General features: G+C 40.1%; 2 protein-coding genes across 4 annotated transcripts in view; one reads left to right on the top strand and one right to left on the bottom strand.

Annotated features, from left to right (window-relative positions):
- The window catches only part of PDE1C (phosphodiesterase 1C), a 350923-nt gene extending 341788 nt beyond the window's left edge, over window positions 1–9135 (top strand). For all 3 annotated transcript variants that reach the window (XM_053466975.1, XM_053466974.1, XM_053466977.1), the window contains 2 exons: window positions 2639–2701; window positions 8862–9135. In XM_053466975.1, the coding sequence (XP_053322950.1) occupies window positions 2639–2701; window positions 8862–9034 (236 nt within the window). In that variant the 3' untranslated portion in view covers window positions 9035–9135. The remainder of the gene's footprint in view (window positions 1–2638; window positions 2702–8861) is intronic.
- Window positions 9136–15404: 6269 nt separating this feature from the next.
- PPP1R17 (protein phosphatase 1 regulatory subunit 17) overlaps window positions 15405–21081 on the bottom strand; it is a 34678-nt gene continuing 29001 nt past the window's right edge. Inside the window, exon 5 of the mRNA XM_053466981.1 lies at window positions 15405–15927. Coding sequence (XP_053322956.1) covers window positions 15863–15927 — 65 coding nt within the window. The 3' untranslated portion in view covers window positions 15405–15862. The remainder of the gene's footprint in view (window positions 15928–21081) is intronic.

Raw genomic sequence — 21081 nt, forward strand, 5'->3', positions numbered from 1 at the left:
ATAGCTCTGATACCCCCATTAAACACCTTTGGAAATAAGTCAGATGCCGATTCCAAGCCAGGCCTTCTGCTCTAGCATAAGTGCCTGACCTCACAAATGCTCTTTTTGACGAATGCACAAAGATTCCCACAAACACACTCCAAAATCTTGCAAAAAGCCTTCCCAGTATAGTAGAGGCTGTTATAGTTGCAAAGGGTGACCAACTTCACACTAATGCCCACGGTTTTGCAATGGGCTGTCCCAGCCAGAACATAAATTCCAACAGTGTCAAGTGATTTCCATTTAATTCAATTTACCTCTGGTGTCCACTGTTATCCTCCAATAACTGGGGAACCACTCTGTATGTCCTCTAAGATTCTGCTTTGTCCTCCTACACTATATTCCTGGTGTTCCTGTGCTGTGTTTTGGCCATCAGGTGATACGAAGTCTGCATTGTGGTTTTTACCCTGACTTCTATACCTGGCATGACAGGGAAAAAGAAGGAAAAAAGAAAGGAGAAGGAGGGGGAAATGGGGGGGTAGAAAGAAAGGACAGAGGAGAAGAAAGAGAAAGAAAGAAAGAAAGAAAGAAAGAAAGAAAGAAAGAAAGAAAGAAAGAAAGAAAGAAAAAGAAAGAAAGACGTTAGAGAAAAAAAACAATGGAAAGGACAAAGAAAGGGATGGGAAATAAAGAAAGAAAAGTGTGGGATACAATGGAGAAAGGACGAAAAAGAGAGAGAAGAACGAAAAAGAGAGAGAAGAACGAAAAAGAGAGGAGAGAGAGAAGAACGAAAAAGAGAGAGGAGAGAGAAGACAGAAAAAGAGAGAGGAGAGAGAGAAGAAAGAAAGAGAGGAGAGAGGAAAGATAAGGAACAAAGTGGAAGGGATAAAAAGAGTAAAAAATAAAGAAGGAGGGAGAAAGGTAGAATAGTGAGATAAAATATGAATTTGGAATGAGAAAAGAAAGAGGGCGAGAAGGAAAAATGTGAGATAGAGGGAAAGTTAGATAGAAAGACAGAGGGTAGAGAGACACCAAAAGTGGAGAGTAGAAGAAAGAGAGAGAAGAAAGGTGGATATTGAGTGAAAAAGGGAGGGAAAGACATGAGAAAGAGGGAGAGAGAGAGAAAGAAAGAAAGAAAGAAAGAAAGAAAGAAAGAAAGAAAGAAAGAAAAAGTGAAGAAAAAAGTACATACCATTTTAATGAAGGGCATATAAACTAGTATTTTTATAAATTACATTTTTTTAAAGAAATAGACAGGCTACAACTACCACCACCCTCAAGGTTGATGGGAGTTATAGTCCACAAAAGAAGATGCATAAGGGTGGCACACTTGTAAAAACAGTTTCTTCAGTATATTAAGGCATTTATTTATTTTATTTTTAGACGAGTGTTGTACAGTGTTCCCTGTTGCTTCCTAAACACATACAAACAAATACATATGGGTAACTTCTGTAATCTGGAGATGCAGCTGTATATGTTTAGGCGAATTTCTGAGCATTTGCACATAACCCGAGCAAAAAAAGCAAACCAACGTAAAAGTAATTTTGAAATTATTATAATATAATTATCATATAGTATCAAATATTATCATGACAAACTTTGGCAGGGATTGGTGGCCAAGTGGCTTCAAGACAAGTACCTAAATGCTCCTAGTGAAAAATCCCAAATTGTCTACGCTTCATGGCTTATTTATTGTTTTTTTTGAATTATAGACACATTACAAACCAGTACACTAATGTAAAAATAATCCAAAAGTTTGAAACAGCAATGTATACATTCTAATATTTGCCAGAGAGATATGGGAATTCTGCACATGATATCTATTTCAAAGACACTTACATTAATTGGGTGGCTTTTTACATTTAAAAAGAAAAAAGCTCCTGGTTTTCAAAGTACTCTCAGTAACGAAGGGATTAAGGTGGGTGGTTAAGATAGCTGTTGTTCCATATATAGAGATGAGATTTACTATGATATATTTGCTGGTTATATAATTCTGTAGGAGTCATTGATTAGTAATTGATTGATTAATAAAGCCTGCAGTACCGTAGACACAATGGATAGGATAGCAATCCAAAACAACATCTGAGCCAATTTAACATGGTATCCATTCTACTCTAAACAACAACAACAGTGTCACTGGCCATATGTTCTGTATGGCTAATGCCAGTAAAATTGGCATTACAGGTTCTGTAAGGTCAAAATGCAAGTAAAATTGCCTCTAGAGGTAATCACGTATCACTTGTTATCAATCAATTATATTCAACAGTATATTTTACTTTGAAGGTAAGTGGGCATTTTGCAGTTAATTTCCCTTTAAAAAGCCTTTAGAACCGTTATTGAGCTCTTCTGTAATGACACACTGCCCCCCTTCCTTGGCCCTGCCTTTTGTTACTCAGTTACCCAAGTCTGTCTTAATATAGAGATGTTTAAATATTAAAGGTTACAAACAAGCTAGCTTTAATTTTGTGTAGTATAATCAAAGTTAAGATATTATTTTATCATTGTGATGTGACCAGATGCTGCCGAGTAGGAAGGTTATTCTTGGATAATCAATTGGAAAATGTCCTTCACCATGATTACACTAGACTAAACTAATTTTCTTTATGGTTAGAAAAACTATGTCAATTATTGATTTTAGGTAATTTCTTTTTTCATGTAGGTATGAATTTGGTTAATGAATCATCATGCACTGTCGATTCCCCATATTTGCTAAAATTGCCAGGTGAGTTCACATAAAATCAAACATTGATTCACTTTAAAATGAAGAACTATTCATCACATGTTCTCTATTCCATAAAAAAAAGAAAATGTATGCAGCTTTATATAGTGTATGAACGGTATGAAGTAATATCATAAGTTGCCTTATTTTTCCATATCAATATGAATAAAACATTACCTTTAAAGAAATATGTTATTCAGTGATCATGACCGTATTAGGTCAGGGCAGCTGGTAATTGTCTCTGGGCTGCTTTGCTTTAGAAGAACTTAGGCACGCTCTTATTTTTTGTAGTAATTCCATACGTAGCCAAAAGCATATCTGTAGTAAAACATGCCATTAAGCAATGTTTATCACTTGCTTATTTGTGCTTATCTTCTCTGGCCTTGGACCATTTTGCAAGTAATATGTATTTGAAGAGTACTGGTCGTCTTGTTTCAGTAGTCTAGGTGTGAAGTTATGTGTATTACTTAAATAATATTTGTGCAACCTCTCCTGCTCATGCTCCAGAGTTTTAACATTTTTGCAGTGTGTCTTGTGCCCTTTCACTAGTGGTTTTGATGATGCATAACTTTGGAATTCCTAGTGGTTACAATGATGCAAATTTATTGAAAAAAGCTAACTGAGAGCTGAAGAACTACCTCTGTTTAGCCAAGATAGATTGGTAGAAACAAAAGTAATGGCTTCACATAGCACCCATGAAACTGTAAAACAAAAAGATAAACAAAAGCATATATCAGGAAATAATAATAATTTGTTTCTTAGCAGATCTAAAAATTAGGTAAATACAACCTCAGATGAACAACAATACATGACATATTACGCTGTGTCATGATTTATTTTTTAAAAAAGACGCCAAAATGGAAAGCCATGAATGAAAAACTAAGTACACCCTTACTGCTTCCATACAAATTAAGATGGTAAGTAGCAGAAATGTGCTTCTAATCAAATGCTCTTGATTAATTGATCACCAGCAAGTGTGATCACCTCTATAAATGCAATGTTTTAGCAATTTGCTGGACTGGAGCATTCAGATGTGTGTTAACACAGTGCCAAGGAGGAAAAACATCAGCAATTACCTCAATAATGCAATTACTTAGACTCTACAAGCCTCAGTTAGCATGTTATATGTTAAAGTTCATGACAGCACATTCAGAAAGTATGGCTGAGCAAGTATGGATTGTTTAAAAAAAAAACATGGCAACACAGCTTAGGTTTGCAAACCACAAGACATCTGGGACAATGTCCTTTGCATGGACAAGACCAAAGAAGAGATGTTTGGCAATGAAGCACTGTGCCCAAACACAGCATATCAACACAAACAACTCATACCAACTGTCCAGCATGGCAGTGGAAGGGTGATGATTTGGGCTTGTTTTGCAGCCACAGGAGTCAACCATGAACTCTTCTGTATACCAAATTATTGTAGAGTCAAATGTGAGGCCACCTGTTGGACCACTAAAGCTTGGCCGAAGTTGGGTCATGCGCCAGGACAATAATCCCAAGCATACCACCAAATCTACATCAGAAGGGCTGAAAAAGAAAAGAATCAAGGTGTTGCAATGGCCCAGACTTCAACTCGATTTAAATGCTGTGGCAGGACCTTAAAAGAGCTGTGCATAAAAAAAATGCCTGCAAAGCTCAATGAATTGAAGCAACGTTGTAAAGAAGAGTGGGCCAAAATTCCTCCACAGAAAATGATTACTTCCAGTTATTGCTGCTAAAGACAATTCTACAAGCTATTGAATCATAAGGTGTACTTATCAGCACACATTGCTTCTCAATGTTGGCTTTATTTTTGTTGAATAAATCATGACACTGTGTAATGTAAACATGTATTGTTGTTCAACTGAGGTTGTATTTACCTATTTTTAGACCTGCTAAGGAACACATAATGGTTATGTCCTGATATGTAAAACCATAGTATTCAAAGGTGTACTTTTTTCACACATCCTATTTAAAAACACAGGTATTGATATAGAGTTGGGCCCCCTTTGCTGCTACTGCACTCCACTCTTCTGAGAAGTAGACTTGTGCATTCGTCTTTGGGCGAACATGAAAACGAACACGAAGAGTGCGTTTTCGTGTTCGTTCCGAAGACGTGCCAAAGAGAAGACAGCGGCGGTAAAACGTAGGCGAAGACAAAGACACACACCACGAAGATCTTCGTCTTCGTCTACCACTCTCCCCGGTCCCTTCCCCTTCTAAGTTACCCTGGCATTGCGGCAGTTCACCCGCCGTCCCGGGTTACAGGGCAGTGCGAATGAGCCTATTGGTTACCTACAGGGACCTCCTCTGTAGGAAGGAAGACCCTACAGGTGACCAGTAGGCTCACTCGTACGCCTTTGTAACCCCTGACAGCGAACCTGTGGATTTCCGCTCCCGTTAACCCCTTCGATGCTGCGTTAGATAACGGGAGCGGAAATCCGTAGGTTAAAGGGCCGTGCAAGCGACCAATAGGCTCACTCGCACGGCACCTTAACCCCTTAAGGTGCAACAAGTGCAGCAGGAGCCTAAAAGTCTGTACGAGCGACCAACAGAGTCGCTCGTACAGACTTTTAAAACCCCAACGCTGCAACTTACCCGGCAGATCCCACTGGTCTCCCTGTTCTATCAGTTAAATGTCCGTACAAGCGACTTTATTGGTCGTTCGTACGGACATTTAACTGACAGAACAGGGAGACCAGTGGGATCTGCAGGACAAGTTACAGCACCAGAAGCCTAAAAGTCTGTACGAGCGACCAACAGAGTTGCTCGTACAGACTTTTAAAACCCCAACGCTGCAACTTACCCAGCAGATCCCACTGGTCTCCCTGTTCTATCAGTTAAATGTCCATACAAGCGACTTTATTGGTTGTTCGTACGGACATTTAACTGATAGAACAGGGAGACCAGTGGGATCTGCAGGACAAGTTATAGCACCAGGAGCCTAAAAGTCTGTACGAGCGACCAACAGAGTCGCTCATACAGACTTTTAAAACCCCAGCGCTGCAACTTACCCGGCAGATCCCACTGGTCTCCCTGTTCTATCAGTTAAAAGTCCGTACGAACGACCAATAAAGTCGCTTGTACCCTAATGCAGCAACTTACCCAGATCCCACTGGTGTCCCTGTTCTATCAGTTTTTAAATGTTACGGCACCAGGAGTTTAACAGTCTGTACGAGCGACCCTATTGGTCACCAGCAGGGAGCTCGTCTGCCATCAACCATTGGCAGACGAGCTCACTGTTGACGACCAATAGAGTTGCTCATACGGACATTTAAACTCCTGGCGACAGAGCTGCTGCGGTACGCGTTAACCCCGTTTTAGCCCCTGTACCAGAAAAAAACGAAGAAAAACCGAACACGAAGAATGTCCACGAATATTCGCCCGAAGAGAAGACAGGAACAGGCGAATATTCGCGGAATACGAAGATTTTTTTCCCCCCGAAGACGAGCACGAAGACGAACATGAAGAGCCCCCTGGTGCCCAAGTCTTCTGAGAAGGCTTTCCACACTATTTCATAGTATGTTTGTGGGAATTCAAAGAGCATTTGTGAGGTCAGCACTGATGTTGGACGAGAAGGTCCGTGCTCTGTGTAGGCCACTTGGTTTTCTCCACACCAAACTATGTCTTCATGGACAGTGCTTTGTGCACAGGAGCACAGTCAGGCTGGAAAAGGAAAAAAGTATTTCCCAAACTGCTAGCACAAAACTGCAAGCATACAATTGTCTAAAATGTCTTTGTATGTTGTACCAGTAACATTACACTGGTACTAAAATCCCTAGTCCAGACCCTGAAAAACAGCCCCAGACCATTATCCTTCCAGTAGGCATTATGCATTCCAGTAGGTAGCATTCTTCTGGCATTCACCATTAGTGATGGGAAGTTCGGATCATTAAAGTGAATCGGATCATTTCGATTCGTTCATTGAAATGATCCGATTCATGATCCGGATCTTCGGATCACTCAGTGTGCCTGCACGGAGTTACTGTTTTCCAGTAACTCCGTGCAGGCACACTAACGATTGGCCCCGCCCCTTTCATTATGAATCCTCCCCCCTGCCTCCAGTGATGTCAATGAAGGCAGAGAGTCGTTCAAAGATTCGGATCTTACAGGGATCCGAATCTTACAGTGATCCGGATCATTGTAAGATCCGGATCATTGTAAGATCCGGATCATTGTAAGATCCGGATCATTGTAAGATCCGGATCTTTGAACGACTCTCTGCCTTCATTGGCATTCTAATCATTCAGAGAATGTCACCATACTGTTATAAATAATACATTAATAATCACTGCCCCCAGGATTTACATTCCCCTTTACCTGCAACTGCACCTTAAGCTAACTTTATTAAATTAATTAAATTAACCCTCACCATTAAATTAACCCTTAACACCCCATCAACCATGACTGCCCCTAAAATTAACCCTTAACACCCCATTAAGCATAACTGCCCCCAAATTAACCCTAAACACCCCATTAAGCATAACTGCCCCTAAATTATCCCTAAACACCCCGTTAAGCATAACTGCCCCCAAATTAACCCTAAACACCTCATTAAGCATAACTGCCCCTAAATTAACACTAAAGACCCCATTAAGCATAACTACCCCCATATTAACCCTAAACACCTCATTAAGCATAACTGCCCCTAAATTAACACTAAAGACCCCATTAAGCATAACTACCCCCATATTAACCCTAAACACCCCATTAAGCATAACTGCCCCCAAATTAACCCTAAACACCTCATTAAGCATAACTGCCCCTAAATTAACACTAAAGACCCCATTAAGCATAATTGCCCCTAAATTATCCCTAAACACCCCATTAAGCATAACTGCCCCTAAATTAACACTAAAGACCCCATCAACCATACCAATTTATTTGGTAATTTATCTGGAGTATATGCAATTAATTTAGGGGCAGTTATGGTTAATGGAGTATTTAGGGTTAATTTCAGGGGCCGTTATGGTTAATGGGATCTTTACGGTTAATTTCAGGGGCAGTTATGGTTGATGGGGTATAAGGGTTAATTTTATGCTGATGACTGAGGGTTAATTTAATTAATTTAATAAAGTTAACTGTAGGTGCAGTTATAGGTAAATGGGGGCAAACTCAGGGGAATCTAAATCCTGGGGGCAGTGTGAACATTATTAATGTATTTATTTATAAAAGTATGGTATCAGTAATATTCTCTGAATGATTCGAATCTCTGTAAGATTCGGATCCTTGTAAGATCCGGATCCCTGTAAGATTCGAATCATTCGACTCTTCGGTTCATTCGACTCTTCGGTTCATTCGACTCTTTGAACGAGTCTCTGACTCTATGAGTCATCCTTCCTGTGTAAATTAATGAGCTGTAACCTGACCCCAGAGTCTGTGTCTGAGTGCTCTGCAGATGACTCACAGCTCTAGGATCAGGTTACAGCTGCATGATTCACAGACTGAACCGCTACAAATGAATCGTTCAGTCTAGTGAACCGATTCATCCGGATCACTAAAAAGAACCGGATCAAATGAACGATTCGTTCATGATCCGGACATCACTATTCACCATAGATTAGTTCATCAGACTTCCAGAAGCATAATTAAAAACTCCAGAGAACATGTTTTCACTGCTCCAGAGGCCAGTGGTGGTTTGGTTTACACCACTCTGACACTTGCATTAAGCATAGTGATCTTTGGCTTGTATGTAACTGCTCAGCCATGAAAAACTAAGCTCCTGTAGCACTGTGCTTGTGCTGGCATTGCTTCCAGAGGCAGTTTGGAGCTCTGTAGTGAGCGATGCTCACCATGCTTTTCAGCACTTTCTTTGTGACTGATGTGGTCTACTACTTCATGATTGAGCTTTTTTTCTTCTTCTAGACACTTCCACTTCACAATAATAGCATTTACAGTGGAGCAGCGCAGAAATTTCAAAAATTGAGTTATGGCAAAGTTAGCATCCTATGACAGTGCCTCATTTAAAGTCACCATGCTCTTCAGTATGACCTATTCTACTGCCAATGTGTTTGATTTATATACCTGTTAGCAATGGGTGTGTATGAAACACCTCAACTCAAATATTAGCACATAATTTTGGTCATATAGTGAACCTCTGATTTATGATTGATACTTCGTTTTTAATTACATGGGATCTGCAGATTTTTTTTCATAATATTTTTGTATCTTTTATATACAGTTCTGAAACCACAGCTCAGGTATTTTAAAAGACCTACATATTGTACAACAACAAGATTACCTACCTTCTACAAGAAGACAGATGAAAATGCAGTAAAGTACAGACCAGTGGACCAAAGAGGAAGAATGAAGAAAATACAACACATCTCGCTTCACTGGAGCAAGAAATTATAAGTTAAATAAGCTGTCAATTTTAATACTTTTGAATACCAATATTTCACATACAACATAAGTATTGGTAACAATACAATTCTTCATTTTCAATAGGGAAAAAAGCACAGGAAGGTCTCGTCACGCCAGTTGGCAAATAAAAGGAAATAAAAAACAAAAAATAGTTTTTCTCAATCATAGTTTTTATTAAATATAAAATATTAGTTTACATGTGAATTAAAATTTACTAAAAACTTTTTTCCTATAGGGTAGTCTTATATTCAGGCTTTTTCCTTTTTTCCTAAATTAATATTCAAATTTTGGGGGGTTGTCTTATAATCGAGCAAATATGGTATTTAAAGTCACCTCTTCAAGAGATGGAAACTGTACTAGGTCAGCAGAACTTTCCTCATCTTGCATGCAACTCCACATTCTATAAATATTCAAATAGCAGTCCGAGTTGGTGCATAAGGGTCCATGTGATTTCCGTGAAGTTAACCATTTAAAATTAGCAGAAACCAATTACCATTACTCAAATACAAAAGCATGTACACATTGTTTGCACAATTTCTAGGATACTGATATGATGTTTATAAATTGTGAGTGTAGGGTATTTTTTTATTTACTTTTCAGATTTGTGTTTTGTGATTTATTTTATTGATTTTATATGCATATGAAGGCTCTGCCATAATATCTGATCTTGTGCATGACATGTCTGATGTCCTACATAAATGGGGGCTCCCATAGACTGCCTCAGGTGCGATCCAGCCTGCTGCTGGACAGCTTTTCTTTCCATTTTTCTTTTTTAACTGTACTGAAGCTGCGGTCTTTGACCAATCAGCTGCACTCACTGCACATGAATGGAGCTCTTGATGAATGTGAGGCATCCATTCTTAATGGAAGTCTCTCTTGATTGCGATCATGCAAAACTTGCAGCACTGGGAGGAATAATGGCGCATGGGAGTGCTCACCACTACTTTCTCCATGATGTCCCGTACCAGGGCCACACTGAGACACATGGGGCACACAGCATCCAGGTGGCAGGAAGCAGAGGAGAGAGAAAGGGCGGCCAAGTGGTTGCTCATGGAAAAGTTTTCAGGAACCACTCTTCACCCCTTTCTCTCCTCTACTCCCTGCCATCACACACTCCTGTGCTGCCCTGACTGCAGTGATGGGAGCTCTGTCTCATTCACGAAAGTCATACCCAGGCACTAAGCAATAATGCCGGACGCACCGAGACAGGATTTTAGTAAGGTAACTGAATAAGAATAGGAAGGAGAGGGTAGATAGTGAGAAAAGGGGAGGAAGAGGTTGATAAGGGGAGAGGTAGTAAAAATATTGAAATAACTAAAGAGCAACATATGAGGGGAGATAAAGAGGAGGAGAAAGAAAGTGGCAAGTCCTCCGAGGGCAATCTGGGTGCTTGGGAAAGTCCTGTGTGTACAATCTGGGTGCTGGGGCAAGTCATGTGTGTGCAACCTGGGTGCTGGGGCAAGTGCTCAGAGTGCAGCCTGGGTGGTGGGGCAAGGCCTGTGTATGCAATTTGGGTGCTGGGCAAGTTTTATGTGTGCAACCTGGATGCTGAGGCAAGTCATGTGTGTGCAATCTGGATGCTGGGCAAGTCCTATGTGCGCAACCTGGGTGCTGGGACAAGTCCTCAGAGTGCAACCAGGGTGCTGGGGCAAGTCATGTGTGTGCAATCTGGATGCTGGGCAAGTCCTATGAGTGTGATCTGGGTGCCGGGCAAGTCTTAATGTGTGCAATCATGTCCTATGTATGCAACCCAGGTGTGCAATCTGGTTGCTGGGGCAAGTCCTCAGAGTGCATTCTGTGTGCTGCAGCAAGTACTATGAGTGCAACCAGGGTGCTGTGTCTAGTTCTGTGTATGCAACCTAGGTGCGGCAATCTGAGTGCAGGGTCAAGTCCTTGGAGTGCAACCTGGGTGCTGGGCCAAGTCATATCTGTGCAATCTGGGTGCTGGGCAAGTGCTGTGGATGTAACCTGCGTGCTGGTGCAAGTTCTGTGTGTGCACTCTGGGTGCTGGGCAAATCCTTTTTGTGTAATCTAGGTGCTGTGGCAAATTGTATGTGTGCAATCTGTGTGCTGGGTAAATCCTATTTTTGCAATCTGGGTGCCAGGGCTGGCCTTTGGGGTCTGCTACCTGTGATATATGCCAGCTATGTGGGTCCGTGAATACTCATTACGCATTTTTAATTTATTCCTGTATTTTATTCTAACTTTGTTTATACCACAAAAATTGAATGCATTGATCTGTGAAGAATCAATGTTCATTTTTTTAATTGTGCATTCTGATGGGCCAATCTTTTATAGTTTGTTCTCCGTTCATGTTGTAGCTGGTCCTTACATGTTTAAAGTGGCCCCTCACAATGTATAATTATTGGACACATGTCTTACCCACAACTACTTGGTGTAAAAACACCAATAGCCCAGCACATACACTTAAAAAGTGATACTATTATACTGATGTGATATTGTGAGTTAAGCTGTACTATCGTTAATGTCTGGCACAGTATATAGTGATGGGAGATATGCCGTACCACTGTCTGCATCTGAAAAGAAGCACTGTAGAAAGAGGGAGAGAAGATATTCTAGCTATTCTGTCCGATTGGGAGATATAGAAAGAGATCCCTGGACTTACTGGCAAAAGTTGGGCATCACCTTGCGGGCACTGCAGAAGGGTTGCCCTTTCCCCTCCTCCTCCATATGTTTGGTGACAAGGGGTTAAAACCAAGAGATCTAAAGATTCTGGGAGGAGTAGGGATGTAGGGAAAGTGAATGGGGATAGAAGAGAGGTTCACTTCCAGTGTGAGGAGTGTCTGGAAATAGGTATCGTGGATGAGTCCCTGGGAGGAGTTTCACAAAGTCTGCTGGGACTGGCAATTTAGGTCAAATTATGGCAAAAAGCAGAGGTTTATAGCGAATCTATACTACAACTTAATTCAGCAGGCTACACACACTAGTAATCCTCCGAGCCCAACTGATCCACATGTCTGCCTTCACTCACATGCCTCCTACAGCGAACCTGCCCCGCCCAACACATGGACTTTTGGATGGCTGGTGGTATGGGGGGGCAGTTTTCCAATGTTGAATCGGAACAGGAACCTCTGTTTGGAATAGATATGTGTTTGAGCTTACTGAATATATGTTACAAGAACTAGTTATACAAAATGTGTAAAATGAAGATTATGTCATTCAATTTATAAATAAATATCTTGGCCTTTTTAAAATCCAATCCTGCTGGTGTCTAGTGTCATTATTTGTGGGACCGGTTTAAAGAGGGAACTTCCTGGGCAATGCAATGGTCAGAGTGTGTTATAATATTTCTATGCAAGCATATTACACTTAAAATTTACAGTACATCACTCTACTGATTTTTATTGAATTTTATTTTATCTGTATAAATTTGTATTCTACACAAAATATATTGAAAGATAGCCAACTCTATTGTATATCCAATTTATTCTGGTATTTTATGGAATAAGAAGTAGACTTGCGAACAAAATCACTTTGGATGGAATTTTTGTTTTTATTTGCTGCTCTTGTTTTCAGGCAATGATTTTCATTTCATGAATGTTCGGCTCAAACCTTTTTGATGCAGAATAACATTCTGGGGGGTTTCCATACATCATCTCAGTGAATAAAGAATGCTCCTATAATCTAGGACAATGCTGTCAGGGGCGGTTCTCTCTAGCAACACATGGACTGATAACTTCAGAGTCTCCTTCTTGTCTCCTGTTTAGGAGATTGTCTGTGGATGGCAGTCTCCAAGAAGTCTGAATGATTACATCACATAAACAATAAATACACTTTATTAGCAGTGCAGTGCCCGGACAATAAACAGAAAAGAAACTCTTTGTGTATCAGTCCTTTGCTTTGTGTCACATCGGTCCAGCAACTGTGCATTTCACTTCAAGGCTAATTGATGGTTGTAAATAGTATCCATACTAGATTCTGATTGGTCCATTAATGAATGCAAAGGACATTGCTATCTATACACTAACTGGCCACTTTATTAGGTCAATTGCTTGTTAACACAAATAGCTAATCAGCCAATCACATGGCACAAGGCATGTAGACTTGGCCAAGACAACTTGCTTAAGTTCAAACCGAGCATCAGAATGGGGAAGAAGGGGGATTTAAGTGACTTTGGCATGGCTGTTGGTGCCAGACGGGCTGGTCTGAGTATTTCAGTAACTCAAATTATTATTATTATTATTATTATTATCTTTTATTTATATAGCGCCAACAAGTTAGAATTGACAGACTAAGACAAACCAATACATTAGGTGGAGATGGTATGCTTCTCTGAAAAAGTGAGTTTTGAGGTGTTTCTTCAATGTTGTGAGGGAGGGTGAATGCTGAAGGTTCGATGGAAGTAAATTCCAGAGATAAGGGGCAGCCCGAGTGAAATCTTGTAGACGGAAAAAGAAGAGGTGATAAGTGATGAGGAGAGCCTTAGCCCATGGCAAGAACGTAAGGATCGAGGGACTGAATGTGAGGGACAAAGGAGAGGTTAGATTCAAGGATGACCCCGAGGCATCGGGCCTGGTTAGTAGGAGAGATAGTCGCGTTGTTAATGGTTTTAGAGAATTCAGGTAGTGTAGTGAAGATGGAAGGAGGGAAGCTAACAAATTCAGTTTTAGAAAGATAAAGATTCAGGTAGCATTGTGACATCCATGAAGAAATAGCAGATAAGCAGTTAGTAATACGGGACATGAGAGATGGAGAGAGATCAGGGGAAGACAGGTAGATTTGGGTACGATCTACATATAGATGATACTAGAGACCAAATGAGTTGATTAGTGAAGTATAAAGAGAGAACAGCAGGACTGAACCTTGAAAAAGCTTTTATCAGCTCTTCCTGTGCAACCTTTAATGCAAAGGTTTTGTCTTAATTTTTAAAATAGTGGGGAAATTTAGTCCTGTACCAAGTGGTGGGATGTGTCTTCCAGTGCCTGCCCAGGCCCAGTGCCAAACTGCTGCTCTCTGTCTCCTTTCCTACTCTGGGGAATCAATTATTTTAATTTTTTGAATGTTTGGGAATTCAGTCCTGCACCAAGGGGCTGCATTCTTCTATCGGGCAGTGCCTGTCCAGGCCCCAGGCCCTTCTAGAGCTGCTACTCCTCAATCTCTGTCTTTACTCTGAGGGATCAATTCTTTGAATTTTTCAAATATTGGGAAAATTCAGTCCTGCACCAAGTAACTGGATGTGTCTATATGCCCATGCCTCCCCAGTGTCCTGCCTTGCCTCTGTTGCTGCTGTGGTTCCTTACTTACGCTGAGGGATCAATTTTTCCAATTGTGTGGGAAATTCAGTGTCTTTCTGTACTATGGGGTTGGATGCGTCTACCTGCCAGCGTCCCACTACTACTGCTGCCTTATCACATTCATCAATATGGTTCAATTTTCTATGTGTGGTGGTGATCCTGCAGTGTGGTGCAGTGTTCTGGATCTCTTCCTTTAACCTTGAGATGGTCCTGCTGTAGGTGAAAGGTGAGTCCAGAAGGTGTAAGGTGTCATTTCTGAGTCAAAAAAGGTCTTCTGAATTGAGCCCGAAATGAACAGTCGGAAGACTAAGTTAGTTGTTTGAACTTGAAAACAAACAAATCCAGAAACCCTACGAAGCGGATGAAAATGAAGCAAAAAGTTCTATTTTTTGTCCAAAATTTACCCCATCAAATCATACATTTCTCTAAAGTAGACACTCCATGGGTTTTTAAAATGCCAGGATTTTTGGAAAGATACACTGCTAATTTTAGCTTGCTCAGTATTTTGTTGGAACTGCATGGTTTATCTGATATCACTTCATAATTATTTTTAAATGTTACCAAATTGTTAGATCGCTATCTAAGCTTGTATAATGCCATGAAGTGCTTGGGGCATCAATGGCCAATAAGGGGTTCATCATTTAACAGTCCATCATGAAGATTATATGTAGTGACTCCCCAAATAAACACATGGCTGTAATGTCTGTCCTCATGGATACCTTGTTATTCAAAGATACACTTAATTGTGTCACCTAAATTCAAGCAGGGATATTAACAATGATATATTGGTAGCAAAAGCACCAACCTGGAGTCTTATATATAATCACAGCAGAAATCACAGCAGAAATGGGCAGCAATCCTGACATTCAGAGTCAAACCCTGTGAGTTTTGGGGTATGCTGATCATAATGGAGTCTGTCTGAGTCTCTGCAATTAACCCTGTGCAAGAAAGGGGCCCTGCACAAAGCTGGCCTCAATTGACCTCCCATTTTCCAGAGACTTCAAGCTTAATTTCACAGAAACTGGTGTATTTTTCATATTTTGTACTGACGGTCCAAGGTTAGTTGTGATATGTCCACCCACATTGTGAGAATTTAAATGTAATTGTTTTTTTTTTATTAAAAAAGGCAGATGTTAAAAAAAGATTGTATGGAAAAACAAAATATGAGAAAATTAAATAAATTAATTGCATTTGTAATTCCAACCTTGAATAATGACTGTGCAACAGGTACTGTCAATTATTAATCATTTTAAAATTATATCCAGCAATACCAAGTTAAATTACTATACTCTATCTTTACTGGTTATTCTGAAATTATAATCAAATGTGATCACCATGGCCAATTTAAAAAAAATATTTTGATGACTGAGAAAAAAAGAGTAAAAGAAGTGTATCAAAAATTATATACATATTTACTTTTTGGCATCTTCAAATGGCACTGGGTATGTATTTTTAATGCACTGCCACCAAAGTGCCGCATAACCACATGAAAAGGAAAACACCACTGTTGTAACTATGTAGGGGAAAAGATTGTTGACAGTACGTAAGTGAGTTTGCAGAAACTTTATCCATCTTTTTCTTCATCCTCTTGAATAACAATTCTTTGCTCATCCTTCAAAAGTTTAGCTCCTAATGGGAGAAAAAAAACCTTAGAATTTTGGATCTTTATGAAGGCATTATTATTTTGGCTACCAGTATCTTGTGGTTATCTTTTCAGAGATTTTTGATTTAAAATTAAGGATCCAAAAACATCACACATTACAAATTACTTTAAGTACAAATCATACAAAATACAAAGCTTTATTGGTCATTTTGGTAACGTTAATGAACTATTTTCCTAAGAAGAACTGAAAACAAAACATGATTGTGGTTGTTTTGCTACATTTTGTCATGAAAATCAATGTTGATGTCTTTCCTTCTTGGCATTGTGTTAACACACACCTGAATGTTCCAGAACAGCAAACTTCTAAAGCTTCAGTTTCTATAGAACTGGTCCCACTTGCTGATGATCAATTAATCAAGGGCATTTCATTAGCATCACCTGTCTGCTACTTAGCATCTTAAGTCATATGGTGGCATTAAGCATGTACTTAGTTTATCACATATGGCTTCTCCATTTTGGCTTTATTCTTGTTGAATAAATCATGACACAGTGTAATGTGTTGTTGTTCATCTGAGGTTGTATTTACCTAATTTTTAGAACTTCTAAGGAACAGATGACTGTTATTATTTCTTGATATGTAAACCATAGAAGTCAAAGCTGAGTTGATTATGTGTTAGAAAAAAAGGTAATTTTCATTGTGTAATTCCTTATAAGTCTGCACCGGTAGGAAGAATAGATAAGTACAGATAAGAAAAGAAGACAGCTAGAAGAAAGAAATAGCATCTACTAAATCCAGTGATCAATTCCCAATGCTCAAAACATAAGCCAATATAAACAGAATAAATTGAATATAGGATATCTTAAAATTAACCATGGCCGCTGTAAAGATTCATGCCTGCTGTAAAGATTCATTTAAGATCATAACTGCATCAGGTTTCTGTACAATCTTAAGAACTAAATTGGTAGTGCTCTGTATGTAACTTGCCCAGTTGATATTTTTATACTATATACATTTTTTATTATTATGTATTTAATCCTTCAGTCCCAGGGGTTTTTGGTACTTCAAGTCCCGGAGCAATTTTGCCATTTTTGCTGTATGTAGGTTCAGCGATTATTCTACTTTCCTGCGAATAGTTTTGCAAGGAGAGAGGGGGCTTTCTTTTGATACCATAGTTAGATAATTTTAGGTAAAGTGATGGCAAATTAGGTAAAGTGATGGAAAATCCCCTCCTAGTTTATCAATTCAGGTGTCCTGATTTCAGAAATACCTAATTTATATAGAATTTTCATACTTTCCCAGCACTTATAGGGAGCATGCTATAAGGTGTACATTATTCTTTACAAAACCATAGAATTTTTACATTAGGTATGATGGGATTGCAACTCTAATTTTAAACAAATAATCCAAAAATACCCACAAAAGTGTCAGGCCCCATTCAGGCTGCGGAGCCGCTATAGTTCCCCCTTTGCTGTAATCCTGGATTTCCTTATGCTCTGTCCTGCACTTCTGATTCTTTGATTCATGTCCTGCTCTTGGCTTCAGCTCCTGTTTCCTTTATAATGTGTGCCCCACCCATTTGTTATGTTTGTTTCAGTCTGCAGTTTTGTGTTAAGATTTACTGTTTAGTTTCAGCTTGTTAGTGATTCAGTAGGTAGAGTTTAGCGCTAGGACCCACCGAATATTGGAGTACTTTAGCGTAGTGGTGGGCTAAGCATTCTATGGCCATAAGATGTGACTAAATCTCCAATAGTTATCATATAGTCCTAGGCTAGTCATGTATTTATGTGTGTCAGTCTTTTATGTGCCTTTGCCCTCTTTTCCCTGAATCATCTGAGGATTTTGGTTCCTCTCTCCTCCCCTCGTGTCCCAGTTAAGAGCCTATCCTTGCTTAAAGGAGAAGCGTCTGAGAATCCTGGCTCCTCACTCCATCCCTTGTGTTCCTTGTTCCCTGTCCTGTATCTTGTATGTCTTGTCTGGCTATGTTTCTTGCTCGGTCTCCCTGTTCCTTGCTCCCTCCCCCGTGCTTGCTATGTTTCTCTTGTACCCTGCTTAGCTTCCCTACTCCCAGCCTGCAGCATCCTGCACAATCATCTGTAGAGCTATGTCTCATGCCTGCCCACAGGATATCACTTTGTTTTGTTCTGGACAATATCCGCTGCTATGTCAGGGCCCTGATGTGTGGCCTCACAACCCTAGGTGCTCAACACCCTGGAGAGTCTACTCACCCTGAACCAGGCCCTGTCTAACTCCACTCTTGCACAGTGACTCCTGAAATCCCATCATTGGGCAATGTGGGTCATTAGAGTCATCTGGATGGACCCCGTTTGTGACAAAAAGTATATATTTCTGTAAAGCAGACGACCCAGACTATAGTATCAGGGGTATTTGGGCACTCTTCATGCAGTTATGTGGCCACCAATCACTGTCAAAGGTGGCCGCAGAAATTATTTCCTGTGCTTTTTTTCAACAACACTTCTGTGTTGCTTAGATTGTTTTGCAGAGGGTATGTGTTACGGCAGAGAAACCCGGCCAAAATTTTTAGCTGCACCCCTTGATTAAGGAAATACCCCACATCCTTATGCATAGACTTGCATAGAGATCACAGTGTCTGTGATCAGTGCCTCATCAGAGCGATCGGATATCCCAGCAGGGTCAGGGGTTATCCTGTCCTTTGATGACCTTCTGGGTGACGTCAGTGACTTGCAAAAGATCAGGCAGCAGAAAGCCAGCGACACTGACTTCTGCTGACAGAGGGGAGCCCAGGCAGTCAAATGTGTCCCTGCCGCTGCAAGAAGTTCAGGACATACCGGTAAGTCCATAAGGGTTTCTTGGGATGCGTTTTATGGACGTACCGGCATGTCCATAGGGGACTGAAGGGGTTAACGGTGTTTTGTTTTTAATGCAAGCTAGCTATATTTATATTTAATAGTGTGCCCACTAATTTATTTAATTTTAATTTAGGGCCAGCTAAGCTAACTTGGGGGACACTGCTGAAAATAAAATTGTGTAAGTAGAAAAGAAATGTGTAAAAACCTAAAAATGTAAAGTTATTGCAAACTTTGAAAGAGACTGGGGATAAAATCACTGCCTAAAAGGTGTCAAAATGGTCCTAGTAAAATACTCTGGCTTGCCTCTTTTTTAGTAATATATAGTTTCATGAAATGGTTTTGAGATCTGAGACCACTATTTAAGTTTGGGTCCAACCATTCTAAATTTGATAGTAATGAAGTTTGAAAACAGTGTTGTGCACCTTGAAAATTCTAGGCATATTAGGGTGGTTTCCAAATCAGGACAAGTTAATTACATTCTGGGTAATTTTTTGGCTAACTATGTATAATTTACACTGTGGATTTTTTTTCCATTCTTTTGCCATTGTTCAAAAATTTGGTTAAAATAATACAATGTTTTACATTTATTAATATGATTTCAAATGTAATACCTATTTGTGCTTATATTTATGTGGGTACAATAATTGAGAAAGAGGGAAATGGTTGAACTGGGACATAACAAAAACATGAAAATGACCCTGGTCCTTAAGGGGTTAATAAGACATAGCCCCCAATGCCCCATTCAGTGTGTACCACTGCGAGTTGTATGATAAAAGGGCAGGCAAAGCACTCTTGTTTGGGTGTACAGGGCAGATGACCTGGCTTCTGGATAATTTCCTGTAATTTCCCTTAGCCCTAATTTTCTATTCTCCAGTACTCATCAGCATTTCTTTTTAATAAAAATTATGCAAAAATATAGTAGCACACAACTTAAAAGGCATAAAAGGCATAAAAATTCAAATTCAAAGGCATTAATATTAGGGATTAAGTTTGGCGAGTCCTGTCGCAAGGAGTTGAATCAATGCATTTTAACCCAAATGAAACTTTCAACATAGGGTTGAGCAGCCCCTCCTGCTGGTGAGCAGGTGCATCATTAATGGTGTCCAGAGAAGGGTTGCTTTAAGTCTCATTTGGGTTAAATGCCGTGCAGTCCCATTGATTCCAGCTCCTTGGTAAGCAATGTAGCCATGACGAGTGAGATAGTACTCGCAAAACTTGGCATACTTTGATGTAGTGGTGGCCATATAGTGTGACAAAATCCCCAATATTTATGCCTTAGAAAGGTGTTTTTTTATGATATTTACTGGACATGCACTAAAGAAAATTTAGTGACATGAATTTATGCTTTTAACCAAAGCTGTTCTGCCAACAATTTAAAATCAGTTTGAGAAAAACTCTTAGTGGTGGTTTATAAAGGAGTTATCCTTGGGACATATGGCTGGTTCTGATGTATCTCCTGTTTTGGAGAACCTTAGGTTATCCCCAATGAGGTTAGTTCTCAGAAAGGAATTGGGTTCAGTATTTGGACTCCTCCCAGGGCACCCAGAATGTTTTCACCTTTTAGGTTGTAGACTGTTTGAATACTTCTTTGTTGATGCTACTTACGAGGTGTTCTATTTCATCTTATTGTTTTGAGTTTTTTAGTAGTGGTCATATCTTCATCCTTGTTGCATTATTTGGATGATTTTTACGTTTGTTTCACTGGCTCCCCAGATTTTGGATTAACGTAGGGGCTGATGGAGCTGCAGGTCCATGAGACTTTTTTGGTGGGCTGGCCGGTCCGGGGGCCGGTTGAACGCTGGAGCTGCGTGATTCAATGCGGCCAGTTCGACCACCTCAGACAGCTACCTAAAGTTAAAGTGGCTCTTCTTCCCGCCCCTTAGAGCTCACACGGAGTTCAACGGAGTTCCTCGTGTGGGAGTTGGTCCAGAACAATGTAAAGTAACCACAAAAATGATGATGGTAGCAGGGGCAACAATACATAAGAGGGGGCTGGCTGGGGCATCACATAAGTCAATACTAGGGGGTGGTAGCTGGCGGTATAAATATACATTGTGGGGCTAATTGGAGGGCACAGATATACATAGGGGCTGGTGGCATCAATACACAAGGGGGACAGCTGGGGCCATCTCATCTCATAAATATTGAATGGAGGGGCAGACTGGGGGCATCAATACACATAGCACTGGCTGTGTTGAAAATATATTTTTTTAGTGTTGTAGTTTAGTCAGATATGGGTGGCAGAGCCTGTCATGGTGTATGTTTGGGTGTCGGTGTGGCAGAGCCTGTCCTGGTGTGTATTTTCCGTGTCTGTGTGGCAGAGCCTGTACTGGTTTGTGTGTTGGGTTTCT

Source organism: Spea bombifrons, chromosome 5 (assembly GCF_027358695.1).
Source record: "Spea bombifrons isolate aSpeBom1 chromosome 5, aSpeBom1.2.pri, whole genome shotgun sequence".
NCBI classification, from domain to species: Eukaryota; Metazoa; Chordata; class Amphibia; order Anura; family Pelobatidae; genus Spea; species Spea bombifrons.